Here is an 18,700-nt window from a genome sequence, read left to right as displayed (position 1 = left end):
TGCATATGTAGATCGATGCATATCCTACAAGAGCTGGCCCCTGTCGATAGCTATCCGGTACAGTGCGTCGCGAGTGACAAACATTATGAAGTTATTATTACCATTCTTGGAGCGAGTGGCGCTCAGTGGCTCGGTGTACGGATGAAATCTGCATGCTTTCACCAGCTATGCAGCTTGTTGCAATGTATGTGATCCGGTACCGAACAATCGAATGGAAACAGCTTCGCCCTACCGATTGCCATTACATTCGGACATAATTTATTGTGCATGGCACTGTCTCTGGGTAGAGACAGCACATTTTGACTTTTGAAGAAGGACGTTCCGTGGAGCTCCTTCGTACAATCGGGGCGAAATGGTTTCTGTCTGCATCCGGTCGCTAGATAACTGCATTTGAAGCGTATGTTATGTAAAAAATCATTAGTTTTTGAATTTCTTGGAATATGAGAAGACATCCAGGTATTGGATGAACTGTTGCAAGAATTCCAATATTAGACGCGAACAGAATGTCTGCTCTTTCGGTGTATGAAAAGATTTAACTTATTGTTATGTGACTTTGATTTTCATATTCTTTCATCCTGCTGCAATTCTCAGAAAATATCCTAATAGAAATTAATGTTATTATTATTTTGAGTAAAATAAGTTATTTGAGCTATCATTAAAATGTTTTAAACAAATTAGTTTTTCAAAAGAAAAGTTTAACCCGCCAACACCCAGGATTAATAAATCTTAATCTAAGTGCCATTAATTTACAGTCAATCAAGGAGAAACCCAAAAGAAAGGACACGGACACTATTTTCTTCTAGACAACTTTAGAAGCCCACTCCAATTTCTCTTCAGGTGTCGAATATGTCTGCGCCTTTTACCAAATAAATATTTTTTTCTGAATTCGAGATATAAATATAATTAAATGAATAAATTAAATTGACGAATGAAAAGTCAACTCATTCTCATGAAATTCTTGCTTTTTCGTTATTTCAAATTGTATGCATATTTGTTTCATTTTATTGTTCGATTGTCATTTTACCACAATTAAAAATAAATTTCGAACCCTCTAGGGTGTTGAATTTTGGTATTATTGATGCTCACATATTTAACTCGATTTTACCTAAATTTTGTACACTACAGACACAAATAATCGACCCAAGAAGTGTTTTTGAGATTACAGACTTTTCTTATTTATCATCTCCAGTACCATTTATAAAAGGGTCCTGGTGGTATGATGGCAGTGGGGACGATCTTCGCACAAGTCTAAGAAAACCAAAAATGGCAGGCTCAAAGCTCTTAAGGTTGTTGTGCCGATAAATATGAAGAAGAACATTAAGATAAAGCTGGATAGTTTAGTTTGTTAAATACAGTGTTTATATTATGTTTTTTGTATACTGTGATTAATTATTGCATGTCTATTTTATTTTATTAATTCATTACATTAACGCGCTTATAACTGTAACATTTCCAAAACCCCATTAAAAAATCTAATTCTACAAAGATATTAATACAAGCATAATATCGTATGTAGCTAATCATATACTTTCTGAGACATTAAAGTTTAATTCTGACCGAAAAAAAATAGCTCAAATGAAATATTTTAATTATTACTTTTTAATATCTACTTCAATAAGGGATAAGAAGCTAACTCTGTCCTACCAGAAACACGTTTCAAGTAATAACGACAGCTCAAATCCCGTTATCAATCCCGTTTTTAATTGTCACGCAATCCATCGATTATATAAACAACTTCTGTATAATCAACTTCCAAGCTTCTCTCATCGCATCCGTTCCGCTGCCGCCCTGAACTTTATTATAATATTTATGTAACAGTCAAAATATAGTTGACATCTTCTTCACACTATCGCCACCATCCGGAAGGGCTGTTCGCCGCTGTGATGTACTGCCGTACGATCAACATACGCACATCATGTTGCGCATTACCATACCACTAAATGCACTTTTCCTCGATCGTGTACTCTCGCTTTCTACGGAAGTGCCAAAATGCGCCATTCCGTATCGGAAACTGTACTAACCCCCGCACCGCGGTGCGCGGGCGCACGGACACGGCAAGAATGCCAATGATGGACGGGAGCAGATCAGCTTCTGGTGTGGGTACAATGGCGTTCCAGGGCGTAACACACGGCGCGTGCTGTGAAAGAAATTTCGACTGTTCTTTCATTCCGCCCACGTCGCACGGCCGATTCAGGACGCGGAGGTAGTGCGAGATAAGCGCGAAGAGGGGGGACGGGGCGCGTAATAGTTTTGGAAACCATTTCCCACTCCACCACTGCGGCATGCGAGCTTATCATGTGCGCAGTAGTGATGGAAAAGGAAGGAAATGTACCATGGGTAGGGACAATTAATCGCCAGACCATGTTGGACGCTGGCCGGTGGATGTGCCGCCAACAGCTCATACCGTTCGCGATATAAAATCCATTGTAATCAAATCCAACCAATTCATACTCATTGTGTCGAGCAGTCAACGAGGACCGTGGATCGTGTAGTTCCCTTCTTGGTAGTTATTGGTTTCCCGAGTGTGCGAGTGCCCTACCCAAAAAGATGCGTTCGTTTGTCGTATTTGCGGTGGTGTCGCTAGCACTGGTGGCAACCGGCACCCAGTGCCAGCCACGATCAGCAGCCGAACTTGCCACGGACATCTACCGTACCTGTCTCGCTAGTGAGCATGGGCTCAAGTGTGCTAAAGCGAAGGCTCTCGCCTGGATGGCAAAGGTGGCCGAACAGGACGAGATCTCCATCACCGAGTCGCTCACGATCGTGCGCACCGGTACGGAGGAACCCGAACAGCCTGCCGATACCGAGCAGCAACGTAGTGCTGGTGTGGTGCGATTGCTGAACATTATCGATAGCTTCCTTTCTACCCACGCTCTCAAGATGACACCACCTGCCGTGCTGGAGTCTGAGGAGGCCCGTGCCTACATTCCCGACGCGTTACTCCAGGGAGGACTCGCCGACAATTTGATCGTACCGCTCACGGAAGGCAATGTGGCGGAAGGTGTGTATAGCGTTGGTTGAATGTCCTCCACAACCTGCCTCACGTGCCACTGTTTGTTTCCGTTTCAGGACGTGGTTTTGTGAAGAAAGTCATGATTCCCTTCCTGCTGGGTATTAAGTTTAAGTCGACCGTGCTCGTTCCGTTGGCGCTCGCGCTCATCGCACTCAAGACCTGGAAGGCGATGACCCTTGGGCTGCTCTCGCTGGTCCTGTCCGGTGCCATGATGATCTTCAAGTTCGCCAAGCCAAAGATCGTCAACTACGAGGTCGTCCATTATCCACCACCGCACCATGTGCATCACGTCGATCATCACATCGATCATCATGCACCGCATGTGCACTGGGACGCTCCGCCAGCCTGGAAGAAGCGTTCCATGGACGCCCACGAGCAGGCCTATGCCGGTCAGCTGTAGCTAGCCAAACTCCGTTAAGATATTTATTGCGCCAATGATGATGAACAAATAAATTATTTATTTCTCTCAAAACAATATACATTTGTACACCGTCGGTGCTGTCAGTGCGGAGACAAAGACAGTGCGCTGTTTGTTCGATTTATTCTATGAAATTTTATTCACTTCTTCCTGAATAAGTGTACGCTAGTCAGCGCGCTAACGCTCGTTTCGTTTTCCATACTCATTAGTGCACTTTCATCCCGTAAGTTCTACCCTGTTGCTACCAGAAGGACACCTCCATTTTGAGACATTTTATTCACTCATCCCACCTTCAACCAGCTGGCTCCAAATAAATAGATCAATAAATAAGACAATAAATAATTAAATAAATAAATAAATAACCTTGCCCCGGGGGTCATACCGTAATTGGGGACTCCTACATGGCCTACAGTGCAAAATGTTGCCCGAGAAACATAACACGAAACCTTCCGAAAGCTTCCCGGGGGGGTGAAGTGTTTGTTTCGAGTTTTGGAACCTTCGCCCGGGAAAGGAAACTCCTAACGACCGCGTTAACTAATTTGCGTTTGCACCTTACAACTCCACCGCTCCCGCTCCGTACGTACTAACTACTACGCGCATGTTCGCTTGTGTGCAACTACTTCCGTATCGATCGTATCCCTACACCGAAGATGTATCTCACTACACACACGCATTGCGCTTGTGCCTGAGTGAAACCTAACGCCTTAACAACTAGCCTGATTGCGATGAAGTAGATGCGTTCATTTCGCTGTTTTGCTTCGTAGTAGAAGGCTTGAGGAAATGGGGGGGTGGGAAAACAAAAACCAAATGGACACAAAGTGGCGAACTTCCCTAAGCTATGTGCTGAGCTATTTACAGAGTAAGAAACATGTCCTTTGAGGTATGTGTCGATAGATCGTTGTGTTGTTTTGCTGCCGATTTCGTGGCGTGCCGTCTGCATCAACGCGTTTGTTCGAATGCGTGACCCCGTTTACTACTTCTTCTTCTTCTTCTCCATGTTTATCGTGCACTGCGAGTAGATTCGTTGACAGTCGCGCTGATCTTGGCCGTCGCGGGCCGCTTGGACGTATCGGTAGAATCGAACAACGGCCGCGTTCGTTGACGATGGTTTCTGAAGCTCCGAAGCGTCTCTGGGAATGGGAAGAGAAGAAGATTAGTGATACAAAAATATTTTCCGACCATATGGACGCTCCGAAATGAGGAAAAGCAATAATAGGTCATCGTAGCAATTAAACCTGCATTGGAATCAACCATAACGTTACGAAGCACCAACATTGCATACCTTTAGGCGTGTAACGCTCGGCATCATACTCAAATGTCGATATAAGCTTTTCGCGAGTTTTCTTTACCCTAGATTCTATTGGAAACTGTTTTTCGATTGTTGTACTGAAATCTAAATTGGCCATCAAGTAAAATTAAAATATAAAGATTAAACAACAACAAAAATTATGCTTTTCGTTCCTATCTGTCGTATTACCGTATTTAGCTGACAACTAATTTAAAAGCACCTCAAATTCATTTATCTTATCTGCAGCATTCGGGCTAATCTACAAAATTTAGCCACGCTTTCCATGGCTTATTGTTTCCATTACATTAAATTGTCCCTGTTTTCTAGTACGCATAAAATTCGGCATATTATACACACATTACGCACAAGCAACGATCTTGACGATTACCTCGGGGTGTTATGATCGTGCCAACTATATCATTCCGATCCACTCCCCTTCGTTGACAGCTATGATAAACACAGGGGGGTTTTTTTTTGTTCCTGCGGTGCCTAACAATAGAGAGCGAACCGTCAAATGGTGCGCCGTTAGCAGGCAGATACCACGCGGCAGGCATTGCGGTTAGGCACCGGTGCCCGGAGCAGCACTATCCCTGGCGCGCAAAGCATTGATTTCACCGGTCAGCGAAGCATGACCAAGTATGTGTGTAATTTTCATTGCGCCGATGGAAACGGCCCGCTACACGTGTCACGGTCCCGGTCGCTCTACCCTGGCCACTTTCGCCCAGGGACCGGGGTTTTGGGTGCGCCGGTGAAAGAAAAGGGCGTACAAATTGCGCTGCAAAACATGGAAACAGACATTTCTTTCTATTGCGAATCATTTTGTTACTTTCAACAACACTTGTGGTTGGGTGCGCGCGTGTGTGCGTTTGAGTCGGCAGACGAATGCAACATTCGATGCACATGCACACGGAACGTATGCACGACACACGAAGAATGGCATCAAGGTCACCGAATTAATACGTTCCATCAAATATTTCTAGCCCGATAAAAGCATTATGGATGTTACCCCGAATGTTACTTTTGCCTTCGCGTGCCACTAGCTTATCGGGGAAAGGAATTATTTCAATATGATATCAACGATTTCCATCTGCTCATGAGGACATAAAACATAATTTAAGTAACACATCAAATCAAACAAAGCCACCGACAGTTTAGCACACCAGTAGCGGAAAAGGTCATCGCGAAGGGAAATTAATTGCTCACTTTCATGTACGTCAATTAGGCAGCACATTTGCAAGTGACCTCATTTTCGACTTCTAACTCTACACACGCTTCCTTCTTCTTGTCGGTTGAGCCTATTTGTCCACGGTGCAAATTGTCTACGATGGGGAATTCAGGGAGTGCGACATTCGCTGCTTGTAATAATTACCGACCCGTAACCATTAAAAGCAACCGGGCGTTCCGTAAGTTATATTGGTACAGTTTTTTGCTGTTGTGCTGTTCGTTTGCTTTCGGTCCCGCTAATTTTCGTACAAATAAAAACTAAAAACTCCGGAAGCCGTACTTTTTGGTAATCAGGGAAGTAAATCGCTTCGAGATATGGCGATTAACGTTAGTCACGTTAGCCAGGATGGGGAAGACAAAGCTACGAGTGGTTGGAGATAGAAAATTATCTCTCAAAAATCTGTTCCAAGTGTAATGAGCCACCTAGTAAGATGATGCTTTGGGTCAAACCGTATCATAATTGGGTAAGTGAATGACACAGTTTTTTACAAGATGCGCTCAGTGATTGTTTGATGGAAATTATTTATGTAAATTGCAATGGTTAATATTTTAAAGTTTTTTAATCTTCTCCACTAGTGTTGTGCTTACTAAACTTCTAAGGTTGATGGAGATTAAGGTACTAATTTAATTTGTATTTTTTAATATTAATTACAGGCATTAAACTGAATTTATCTATCAAAATTGAGTTATACAAAAAAAAAATATATAAGTTCGACATTTGATATGGCGTATATAAGTCAAATTAATATCATGCTTGCACTTTAAATCACATACGCTTAGGTTTGATACATAAGAGAATACTAAATATGATTCATTTGCCACGATATATAACATTAATTCAAATTGTAAACATTAATCAACAAATACAAGGTTGGCCATAAGCTTGCCAATTAACACTCAATATAGCAACCTCAGGCTTCAATTCACTTCGCTTCCTTCTCGCGTGGTGCGTCAATCCATTTCCATGTAGCCTTCGCCGGGCAGTTCGCCGAGTAACTGTGGCGGCATTATCGACCCGGGAGAAAGTACATTATCGCGCTCTGCCCATTCTAAAGCTTGCAAAATGCACCCACCATCCGTGAGCTGACGTTCGCGAATAATGTTCCTCGCAAGAACAGCCTCACCGCCAAGCTTTCGCCACGGGTTAACACGGACTATATGTGCTGGAGCGTACCACGATTGAACGCATCCACTTCATCCTAATAAAGGTACTTAAGCTGGGATGAGGCTCATCAGCTGCGTATCCCGCCCCTCGGTCGGCCATTGTCCCGTTAGGACAGCACTAATAGCGCACCTTCATGGCGACCCTCGTCAATTCGCTTTCGTTTTCCAGCTGCCGGTCCAGGACCAGCGGACCAACTGCTGGTGTCCCGAGCTAGCTACTGGATGGTTCACTCGCACCATCCGGAGGTTGTGTGCGGCCACTGACCTGTTAATGAATCTATTCTGGAAAAACGAAAACGAAACCACCATCACCGTAGCGAATCGCCTGTTTTGCAGCCGGATAACGCACACGTAACGCGTGTGAAAGCATTCCCGTACATATGGGCATATTGATCAAACATGCTGCTCCAGGTTCAACAATCTGGCGGAGTTGGGCTTGTGGCATATTCTCATGCATCATCCGTTGGGAACGGTGTAATCCCACGCCTGATACATGCCAACCTCGTGACCGTGAAGCCGACACGATAGCGCACATCATGGCGCTGATGATGATAATGGAGGAGATGATGATAATGCTAATGCATGATTGTTATGCGTTTGCTAATCGGACGTGTGCCACGGTCTGCTCATCAGCAACGTAACCTCACAGTGATCTCTCCCACAACTGGATGCGGAGTATTTCAACATACTTTTGCCGTTGATGTCTGTTTTGTATCTTCCATTTGCTGCATTGAACGACTCGCTCTAATCAAAGACCAATCAAAATTCGTCATGTAAAGTTTGCTTACCTGCTGAGTTCTGCCGAAACGTAGTTGCTGTGTGGACTGTACTTGACAGGACTCTTGTACATGCTGCAGACCAGCCGCTCCCGGCAGCTCTCGTCAACAATGCCGAGCGAGTTGAACACCTTGTCCAACCGCTGCAAAATGGGACTGTAGAATGGATCGACTGGCCGCGGTGTGACGCCTTCCTGTGCGTAGGCCTGCTGGTTAACGATCGCTTGCTGTTTTGCAATCAGCTTCTGCTCCTGCGCTATCCTGTACGCTTCCTGTCGCTGGGCCTCGCGTATCTGCAAACAAACCGAAAGCCGCCTGTTAGTGAAAGTAGTGAAAAAGTGGAAATATTGCACCGCATCCTACGGGGTCGTAGATCACCAATTGCCAATCAATGTGCTAATGCAATTATCACCCCGGTAGGTACACAATACACCCCGCCATCTATGACCATCTCTCGGGATGTAAGTGTGCGATTGGCATACGCTTAGGCTGATCGACCAAACATTGCTAATGGCGATCATGTATAGCCGGCCGATTATTAGCTCCCCACATCCCGCCGTGTCGATATTGTTTCCAGCGCGCGAGAAAGTATGTCGTACTGGCTGGTTGCGTTGATCGAAAGTATGTCCACGAGTGCTGTCTACAAGGTGCGTGCCTGCTTGATGATGTTCGGAATGCGTTTGCCTACGGAATGGTTTTACGTTCGCCATCACCACCGGAAGCGTCGATGAATCGAGGCCGTACGTGCGAACAAACGGTTGGACGGTGGCATGGATCCCCACCACCCGGTGACCTTCATTCAAAGAGGGATTATGATTGCTAATTATTCTTCCATTTAATGGACGGCATTAAATGACACTACGGCTGCAGAGGTTTGTTATGCCGCTGCTCAGCGAAACTAATCTACGTTGGATGGAGAAAGAGTTTCACAGCACGGGACAATGGAAAGTGTTGCTTTACTAACGCATTACACTCTGACCATGTAAACGAATTTTGGCGCTAGAACTCCCTAGTAAAATGTGATTGAAAAAGACGTGCTTGTAAGACTACAATTTTGAGATGGCGAGATCTCAATTGAAACCTACCGCATACGATTGGAAGAATACTACTCCACTCCAATTACAATACATAAGGATCTGCTTAAATTATTTCGTCAGAATATCGCAAAAGAACGCAGAACTCTTTTCGGGAATATCGTGTGGTAGTCTTCAACACTCATCTCCTTAAAGGAGAGCTCAATGTCTCAAAGGTCCTCGCACCATCTACTGTCTAGCAGGTCTGCAGTAGTACCCCAACGTCGAGCTTCGTCGACAAGAAATTTTAAACCTCATCCACACTTTTTGAATGGCTTAGAACTTGGATTTGACTTGGATGGATTGACATTTTCGCAAGGTAGATTGTATTCTGTCTAGATACTTCTTGAACGATTCTCTAGCTTCAATCAATTTGCTTTGGATCTTCACCTTTATCTTCTGCCCGTTAGGTTCATGTTTGCTGTCAAAAACTAAAACTGAGTCCAACCTAATCTCTTCAATGGTTTTCTGTCTTTCTACAGCAATGAGAGGATGTTATAAATACCCTATGTAACAAATCTGGAAATCAGATAGACAACCTCGCGATGTAAAATTTCATTTCATCGATGGCTTACATTCGAAGTCTTCGAGCCTACATCTTCTTGATCGGCGCAACAGGTTGTGGTCTAGACCTGCCTCGACCTGACTAGATGGATATGATGTTTAGCCATTCCTATCGTTTGAAACCGAAATGTAGTCTATAGTACAACAACAACTTGTCAGCTTTTTGTCGGCTATATGTCATGTTTGCAAATATTTAAATGCTTAATTGTCTTGTATCTCGTATTCAGACATATCCACCAACGAAGCCCAAAGTTTAGCACATATGTAAACAAATAGCGTCTCATTTTTTCATGAAATCTCATCATGAAAAACCATAAGTACAGATGAAAATGGCAGATAACAAAAAAAAAATACAATTGCATGTCACTACTGAAAGTGCAGCAAACAACAAAACTACTACCAAAATTGCTCTCCGGTACGAGATCGCTATCCACGCTAAAATCAACGCTTTCCATCCGTAAATCATAATCCATCTCATCAGCCATTAGGTTTCTTATTTTGCATCCGAACGTAACCAGCCCTAGTGACTTATGCAAATTATGCATGCCATTTGCACTTTAATCATCCTCACCGGCGATGCAATTTGCGATGCACTTGCCAACACTTTCACTGTGGTGCGCCCCGGTTTTCCACCGGAATGACAACGCTTAGCGGTGCTTCCCGCCCAGCATCGCCATTTCGACGAATGTGTTTTATTATGCTTGCGTTTTTGTTTCACTTTCGTCTGTGACATGTGACTCATAATTGGCCTACCGCCTTCAACGCCGCGATGCAACGATCGGGAATGGCATGGACGTACGCTCTTTCCTACACCAAACAAACAAACAAACTCTCGCGAGACGTCGCTCCTCGCTACATCCGTTTGGGGGAGAAAATGGTACAACTGCCGGGTGGAATTGTGACGCTCAAGATGCCCGCTACACAGAGTTGTGGTACTTACGATCTGTTCTTCCGCCGATAACGTTGGCCCCGAGGGTGCTGACACGTACTGAGCCGCGATCGAGGTGGCCGCCCCGGTTGGGATCCGTTTTTGGGCGGATGAGCTGTATCCCGGCGGTCCGTACACTGGTTTCGGGCTGTGGACTCTGCACGTTTGGCATCAAAACGGCGAAAGCGAATAATGAAAACGTAAGGAGACATGGAAAAAAAAAGAACGCGCACAACATAGACAATCGTATTAGCCACATCTGCATGTTGGGGACCGCTGTAACGCACTGGCAACGCGAGTTTTGGGCTGAGGAGAAATGCGTTCGGTCGCACACTGGGAGAGAGGAGTGGCTGGAGCTGCATAGGCCGGTATGCTCCGCCAGCTTGCATTGAACAAAAGTGATAACCTGAACATCACAAGTCTGCTACAACATGCTGCGAAAGTTGATCGTGTTTAAATTTGTTTTAAGTGCGCTACACGAGGTTGCGTCCGTTGGTTCTTGGTCGAAACTACTTTAGAAACGCAGCAGATGTGGATGCATGTTTAGATGAGATGTTTTGTTTTTGTTTTTGTTTTTTTTTATTGTGATTTTCTTTTAAGCTTAGTTCGCACATTTTGTTCACCGGGTGCTTGATGTTAGTGATGGAACATGTAATTAGTGTCTCGGATGATCGGTTTAGGAGAGGTTTTTTTTTAAATAATTTGTTGTTGGTTTGATTTTAGTCACAAATGGTTGTGGATGGATGATCAGATGATGTTAATCACGTGCATGGGGGAAAGAACAGCGCGAGGAATAATGGACCGACCGGGGGGCCTTTCTTGGGTGGGTTCATTTCTCCTCCCCAGATCTGCACGGAGGGTTGGAATGCGCGGAACAGAGGTTTTGGGGGCATTTTGCATGTGTTTCTGTTTTGGTTTGGTTTCTTGGATGCTCCGAACTTTTCTGGGATGGTGAGGTGTGCCCGGCATAAATCGTTATGCCTGCCAGCCTGTTAGCCTGACGCTGCGAACCTACCTGCTGGCGGCGTGCTGCGTGAGTGGATTTACATTGTAGCTGCCGCTGCCACCGACGGCACCATTGGGGGAGGTGGGCGGCGAGGTGAAGTATGGCGATGATTGTGGTGCTGATGTATTTGTGCTTTCGCCCAAACCCCATGCTTTGATATCGTTCAAGTCATCGTACTTTGGCTTGAACGATGTGTCTACGTACGAGTTTCTATCGCTAATGAACCTGCGCTCAAAGAAGGTTTTTTTCTGTAGGCTCGACTCGTTTATGAACTTGCTTATGATTTTGTGTTACGTTTGTGCGATTAAGATGTGTGCTACCAGAGATGATGATATCAACTAGTGATACGTTTCCCCCTACCCTTCTACAATACCGCACCCCTTCCCTTGTGTTAGTGGCCGAATTTCCCAGAGGGGTGAAGTGGGCACCCACCCCAATTACCGATGACCAATTATTAATCGCTACCGCTAGTTTGACCAACCAACAATGACTTAAATAATATACGAAGATGCGAAGCATACAAAGAAGATGAAGATGGAACGAAAATGAGGACTACGGATGAGGGAGCTTAATTTTGATACAAATTGACAAAGGAAAAGCAAAGGAAATAGGGTGCCATCGAGCAGCTTGGCAGCCCGGCGTGGAAACCGGTGGATACTGTTATCTCAGCTCCGGAAAGACATTGTGCCAGAGTGAACTATGAAATAAAAACAATAATGAAAAAAAAAAACGCACAGCCGGGAATCCGATATGCATCGTGTAGAGAATATGGGCGGGTGAAGAAAAAAAAAAAGAGGAAATCATTAGTTGTGCTCCGGAGCGATTGGAGGCAAAGCACGCTTATACATTTCATTTTGGGACCAGTTAACCCCAAAAGACAATGCCATGAAACAGTGCTCAAAAGCAAGCAACAAAACGTTTCTACTTTAAACTGGTGGAAAACATTGTGACTTACGAGTTAGATAAGCTGTCACAGATTATTATTTTCTATTGTACTTTTTTTTCCTGCCTGAAGCGGTTACACAGTGGAAGAGAGCAATGAGAAAATTAATTTACCAAGCTTAAGATCGAATTTCCAGCTACGCTACGAAGGATAGGAACGAAGTTTGAGAAAAGTGTGGAGGTGCAAATTCTTCACGGTTTTTTTTTTTTGTCAATGTGCATCAAATAGTAACAGTCTACGGATAGCATGCAACATTCACTATGAGCCCAAAAACCCACCGAGAACATATCCCATACTGCTACCACCGATTAGGTAACACGTTCACTAAAGCATACTCACTCGGAGCCCAACCCGGGAGCGGTAAATTCGTAGTTCACTTCCGGCTGATAGTGGGTATGGGGTGGAACGGGCGCTCCATGCAAGAATTCCGACGGATGGCCTCGAGGAGGTTTGGTGTAGATCAACTCCGGTGCAGCATGCTCGTGTGGATAAAACTGCAAAAGAAGCACGAAATAAGAGATGCAGCTATGAATCAGGGGCTTACAAATTGGGTTCCTCCAAAAGGAAAACGAAGTTCCCCGTTGTTCGAAACTCCCCGTACGGAGTTTCCTCTCGCGGCGTGTTTTGGTCAGGGTCCGTTGGGCTTATCTGTGCAATCAAGTGCTTCGCAACGGGTAGCGCGCCCTACGCACTCACCGATGACCTATTAACCAGTGATGGAAGATCCTCCTTCAATATGAACATAGGAAGTGAAACTTTAACAAAATAAAAGCGCTCGCAGGTTTCGGGCAACGATTGTATCTCGCCTGGTGTGGCTGGATACTCGACGGAGCCGGAACCAACATAACCTCCAAACGGTGGCGCACTAAAAGCGTGCACACGGGGTATAAAAAAAAAAACGCATGTACGAGGTGCGAAATGGTGAACGATTGTGATCGTAAACTGTCTACCATGGGTGCCCGCAGAAACCACATCACCGACACAGCCACAACAACACCCGAGTGCGTACGCGGTTCAACAAACTCTTGACCGAGTTTGGGGTACCGATTTAGGCTCCCCTCCGTTTCGTGAAAATTCCGCGCTCGGACGTTGTACGGCCGTCTTCGCGTACGTTTCCGACCGGTGTTTTCCAGCACCCCGCGAGGTCAGCCAGCCTGGGCCGGGCGAATGGGTTTTAATGGGCAGCGGATTATACAATAATTGAGCCACGGCCGCACTGGATGGCACTGCTGACCGATATAGTACCAAAATGGAAGCGCTCCGGCTCGGGTGCGAAGTCGGAAGTCGACCGTTGGAGCCAATTTGTGGGTCAGCTTACCGTGTGCAGATGGTTGATGTGGTGCTGATGATGGTGGAAGTTCGGCTTGTGGTAGGACGCGTGATAGTACGAGCAGAGCTTGAATATGTGCGCCAACGCCGGGAACAGGAACAGCAGGAACTTCAGCACCAGCTTCTTCGCCGTACCGACACCGACCAGCAGTGGCAGCAACCACATCACCTTAATCTTGATGATCTTGATGACGAGCACGATCGCAAGGAACGCTAGTAGCAGCTTGTTCTGAAAGAATTTCTCTGCAAGCAAGGGAGCGAAATGGAAAGGATTAGTCGTCCCGGGTCACGCAACAACTCTCGCCGACGGGGTGTGGCAGCTTACTGATCTTCTTGAACAGGATCCTCGGTGTGCCGTGGCCGCGTGCCTCCGCCAGCTCGGTGCGCGGTACGAGCTCCAGCTTCGCAATCATCCCGTTACCCTCGATGGACCGTGGCTCGATGCGAAAGATTGCACCATCGAACATGACCTCCGGCATCTGGATGCTGACGTCGTGCGTTAGCATGAACTTGAGGCTCTTCTCTCGCAGCGCCGTGGTGACTTCTTCGATCGGTGACGCCGGCTCGAACGCTGTGAAAACCACAGACAAACAGACAAACCACCCTTAAGTTGGCATTTGGGAATCACTGGGCAGACGGGAGATGATGATGCAGTCACCGGTCGGCTGCTATCCGGTAGAAGTGAAAGTTAAAGATGTCGAATAGGTGTGTGTGTGTGTGTGTGCGTCACCGAAATTCGATTCATTCACCGGTCCTTGTGTGTGTCCGTGTTTATCCGCACCGCACCGAAAGGTTCGCAAGCTGGACGGATCCACACAGGGAATGGTGGGCAGACCGAATCGATACGAACCGGTCCTCCAGTATGAACAATTTCTTGTATGCAGTTTCACTTACTACTTCATCCGTGGGGAAATTCATGGACAGTAAACATAGCAGTGCTTCGTTTATCATTATGCTTTTTTCATTCAAGTCTTGACGAACTTCATCTACAGCGTGTTTTTGAAAGAAAAAGCATGGGGATAATTGAAGTATTTTTCGACTGTTTAACACTCTTAAGGCAATTCCGTGCACTCCTGACATGACTTCTACAGCAAAAGTATTTTCACGCTACAGGGCTGGACCATTATTCCGTACTCACGACTTAATTCTCGAGTTTATAGATAAATATAGCGAGATACCGAGGATTACAAGACCGGGATATGGTTGATCAAGACCTCATCAGGTTGCAATGATAAAGAGCATAAAAATACTCTGCAGATTCCATCGAAATAGAAGAAAGATGTAATCATACCAGCATACAACAATTTGAGGAGTCAATTGGAGTTTAGACAAGAATTGAGTTCTGAGTAAATCCAAAATTCAGAAGAGTTTAGACAATAATTGAGTTCTGAGTAAAGCTTCAAGATATGCTATTACAGAGGATCACGAAGGCGTATGTATGTGGAATTTTCACAAAAGTCTAAAATGGATGTAATATTGTTTATACTGAGAAGTTATAACCTCGAATTCTCGATTTGGTTGTAATGTATTCAGCATCACCAGAGGCATTTTCAAATAGATGCGTTTATGAGATACCATATATCTCTGGACCTAACCGTGTATCACCGAGGCTTATGGTTGTCGACTAGTCTGATGGTCAACCATGAACCTTTGTTATGATCTAGTATTGCGTGAGCTACTGTAAGTAATAAACCCATTTCTATAAATATTCCCCACATCACATCACTAGATTTAGTTTCTGGGTCATACACAAGATGAACGTCTTGAAATGATAATTAAGTACCACAAATTTATGTTCATGTTTAATGACTTTCTACCAAAGCAATCTCGTCCGCCCTTGCATATTTGCCATTTGTGCGCAAACTGGAATGTGTCACTCGAAGTAGGACAGTCTAATTTTTGGTGATTTTCCAAAACAAACACATCACCCCATTCGAAGGTAGAAAACACTCTGCCATTTCTGCACGTTCCACCACAACCATTGACGAGCATCTACTGTTACAAATGGTTTCTCTAGATAACAAATAGCAGTAATACTTCAATTTGCTCAAAGTGCACCATCACCCAATAGAGGAGCCGTTATTTGATAGCCATTTCACTGTCCGAGTTGAAATCGTTCCCCGAAAGGAAAAGGGCTCTGTTTCGAGGCTAAATGTGTCAATTTCGATTTTACACCGACAAATCTCGTACGGCTTGGGAAGCCCTCCCCAAACCGAGCGTCCAATTTCTCCGTCGGTTAATGCCCATTCCTCTGTACAGCAATCGTCAAGTGTTGCTGTCGGTGATCACCATAAAAATTGCTTTGGAATGGACAGAAATTTTTGGTCAATTTTCCTTTCGCCGGCTCGGTTTCTGCTGGAAAAGCCGTGCGCATACGTGTATGCGTGGCTGTGGGCTTTGTTTTTCCCTATCGCGGACGGAATGTAAATGGCACAGTCGTAAGAGTGCGTCATCGTCGCTACCATCGAAAGCAAATGACGAAATTTGTTCACACAAATCGCCATCAAACAGTTGATTTCTTCTCATGGATGTGAGCCCGGGCGGCGGTGCGGCCCCGTTCTGCGGTTTGTTTTGATTTTATTTAACTTTCTTCCGTTCGCGATCCCACGGGCAGTCCGGTGTACCGTCACCGAAAAACGATTCCTCCACTGTGGCGGTGATGGCAAAAGTGTCGAGCGGAGTTTCACTTTTCATGGGTCCGGCGTACGGTTCACAGCCATGATTTAAATCTCGTCGAATCGCTTCGGATGTGGTCAATCTTCCATCACAAAGGGGATTTACCAGTACTTAAAACAGGAAGACCACGTTGGCCATTTGCTATACTTCATCCAATACTATCAAGGCTAATAATAGCTATGCATCGTAAGATAGGCTTGCAAATGAGCGGACCGAGAAGCAAAAACGCATCTTCATCAATGCAGGTCAAAGAGACGACACCCCAAGGGCGCCTTCCGGGATCCACCGGGGCCACTTTCATCGCTTCGAGATCAAGGAAGGGATCGATTATGAGCAGTTGCTTCCACCAACGCCATCCCCCCCCCATTCGCTTTCCACCAACGCCATCGCCACGCTGAATGGAAAGTGCATCTCATTTGCCATTCCCGTCCACCATATACCGCTCACAGCATTCCGTTCGTCATGCGGTATGCAATCCGACGAGGCACGACAGACGAAGAAACTGGCCGGAGCTGAAAAAAACTCCATCCGAAACTGTGTTACTGATGGTGTACGTTGCTCGTATTGCCTTTTGCGCTGGAAATCGCATCAGCTAGCCGGCACGCATCGTGCCGGGCACGGAATGGACATCCGACGCAACGGTGCGTGCCTGGGAAACCGGTTCCCGCTTAACCGACGACCTCCAGGAAGGGCAAATGATCGGGATGCAGGGACCCGGCCGACTGGGCCACGCGTGCAGGTTTCGCTTTCCATGTACCGCGCTCACCGTCGCTTCATTTCGTCTCCCAGCCGACGACAAGTGTAAGTGTAACGTCAGATTTTCCTCTCCATCGACATACATAAATCAGGTCCACGCCCGGTCTTCCTGATCGAATCGAAAGTATTCCACACACTCGCACACTGCCCGTTCAGCTGGGATGAGAAAATGATTAGCTTCCTAATTGGGATGGGACGGAGGTGATCTTGATCTTGGCCAGCGGGCGGGCGATGAAATGACAGCGCACACCGTAGTCCTCAATCGACGCTCGACTAATCTGTCGAAAGCGTGTGCCTTGGCAAGACCGGAACCAACCATCTATCATTATCATTATGGTGTCGGGTTGCTTTTGCCACTAGGAGCACTCAAAAGGGGACGATCCATTTAAAGCGTGTTGCAGACAATGGTGCACAATGTAGAGCAACCCTCAGTGATGTGGCTCATATCATAAGAGGCAGTTTAGTTAGTGCTCGCGATCTGAAGGATTATGATTTTTCCAAAGCTACTTTTTTTTATATTTCTTCCTAAGTTATAGTACTATTAACCTTCTATCCCGAATATTCATTTCATTTGTCTATTTATGATATGGATTTATGAAATTAAAGGTCAAAATTAATTTTCACTTTGTAATGTCAACACAAATTCACAATTGCCGACGATGAGAAATCTTTCCATCACAAAGATGTTATCTAACTTTAACCATATGTCCTAAGAAAGATGTACGTTTATAACCCTTGCCGACCATCAAAACGGCTCGCAGCTACACATACCGCCACCGTACTTAACCTTTTATCGTTGCGGAACACACCAAATGGCTCGTAAGGTCTGCCGACTTTAATGACAAAACATGCATACGACACGCGCGCGATACGCACGCGCCTGTACGATGAATCGTAAACGGGAAGTTAAGGGCCCACTACAGCAGGATGATTTACGCCATATGGGCCGTAGATAAACGCACACTCAAAACGGTTTACTTACCACCGCGAGCGTCCGGGATTTCGTTTTCGTTGTCCTCCTCGGCGTCGTTCACCTCACGCGTGTACTTGGTGAAATCGACCCGATTCCGCAGGAACTGCACGCGGTTCGTAAAGTTCACGTTCTCCACATCCAGCTGTTCTCCCAGGAAGCTGTACACGTTCTTCTGTATGCAGGCGAACGTTGGCTTACGCATGCAGTCCGCAATCAGCCCATCCCACAGATGGTTCCCGGTGGAGAACATTGGTCGACCGTTGGCACGTCCGGTGCTGGAGTTGCTCACCGGCAATTCCGTAACACTGGTGGCGTTCACAATGGTGGGTTCCGTAGTAGCGCTAACACTTGTGCACAGTACCGCCACACACAAAGCAATCAGTGCGAATGCGCTCGATTCTACCAACGGTCGCTTCCGGTTGTTCGTGTTGGTGTGTCCTCCATTGCCACCGAACATCCCGTAGCTACCGATATTACCGGGCCCAGCCGGAGCCTCACACTGCACACTTGCTCGTTTCATGATTGCAATGCTTCTGATGGGTTGATCTATGTTTTTCTTTTTCACTTTT

At 45.7% G+C, this 18,700-nt stretch overlaps 2 protein-coding genes across 2 annotated transcripts; one reads left to right on the top strand and one right to left on the bottom strand.

Moving 5' to 3' along the window:
* The first annotated feature begins 2,547 nt into the window (after nucleotides 1-2,547).
* LOC128719954 (uncharacterized) lies at nucleotides 2,548-3,413 on the top strand. Its single transcript, XM_053813597.1, has 2 exons — nucleotides 2,548-3,001; nucleotides 3,070-3,413. Exons 1-2 carry the CDS (start codon nucleotides 2,548-2,550, stop codon nucleotides 3,411-3,413), a joined length of 798 nt encoding a protein of 265 aa, XP_053669572.1.
* Nucleotides 3,414-4,404: 991 nt separating this feature from the next.
* LOC128717193 (uncharacterized) lies at nucleotides 4,405-18,651 on the bottom strand. Its single transcript, XM_053811419.1, has 8 exons — nucleotides 18,141-18,651; nucleotides 14,052-14,297; nucleotides 13,716-13,969; nucleotides 12,737-12,891; nucleotides 11,464-11,679; nucleotides 10,461-10,605; nucleotides 7,896-8,176; nucleotides 4,405-4,561 (listed from the first exon to the last, which is right to left on the bottom strand). The coding sequence occupies exons 1-8, from the start codon at nucleotides 18,649-18,651 to the stop codon at nucleotides 4,405-4,407; spliced, it is 1,965 nt and encodes a 654-aa protein (XP_053667394.1).
* Nucleotides 18,652-18,700: the final 49 nt, after the last annotated feature.

The sequence above is a fragment of the Anopheles marshallii genome, chromosome 2, assembly GCF_943734725.1.
Source record: "Anopheles marshallii chromosome 2, idAnoMarsDA_429_01, whole genome shotgun sequence".
NCBI classification, from domain to species: domain Eukaryota; kingdom Metazoa; phylum Arthropoda; class Insecta; order Diptera; family Culicidae; genus Anopheles; species Anopheles marshallii.
Note: the sequence above shows the minus strand (reverse complement) of the source record. Positions and strands in the feature narration are given on the sequence as shown.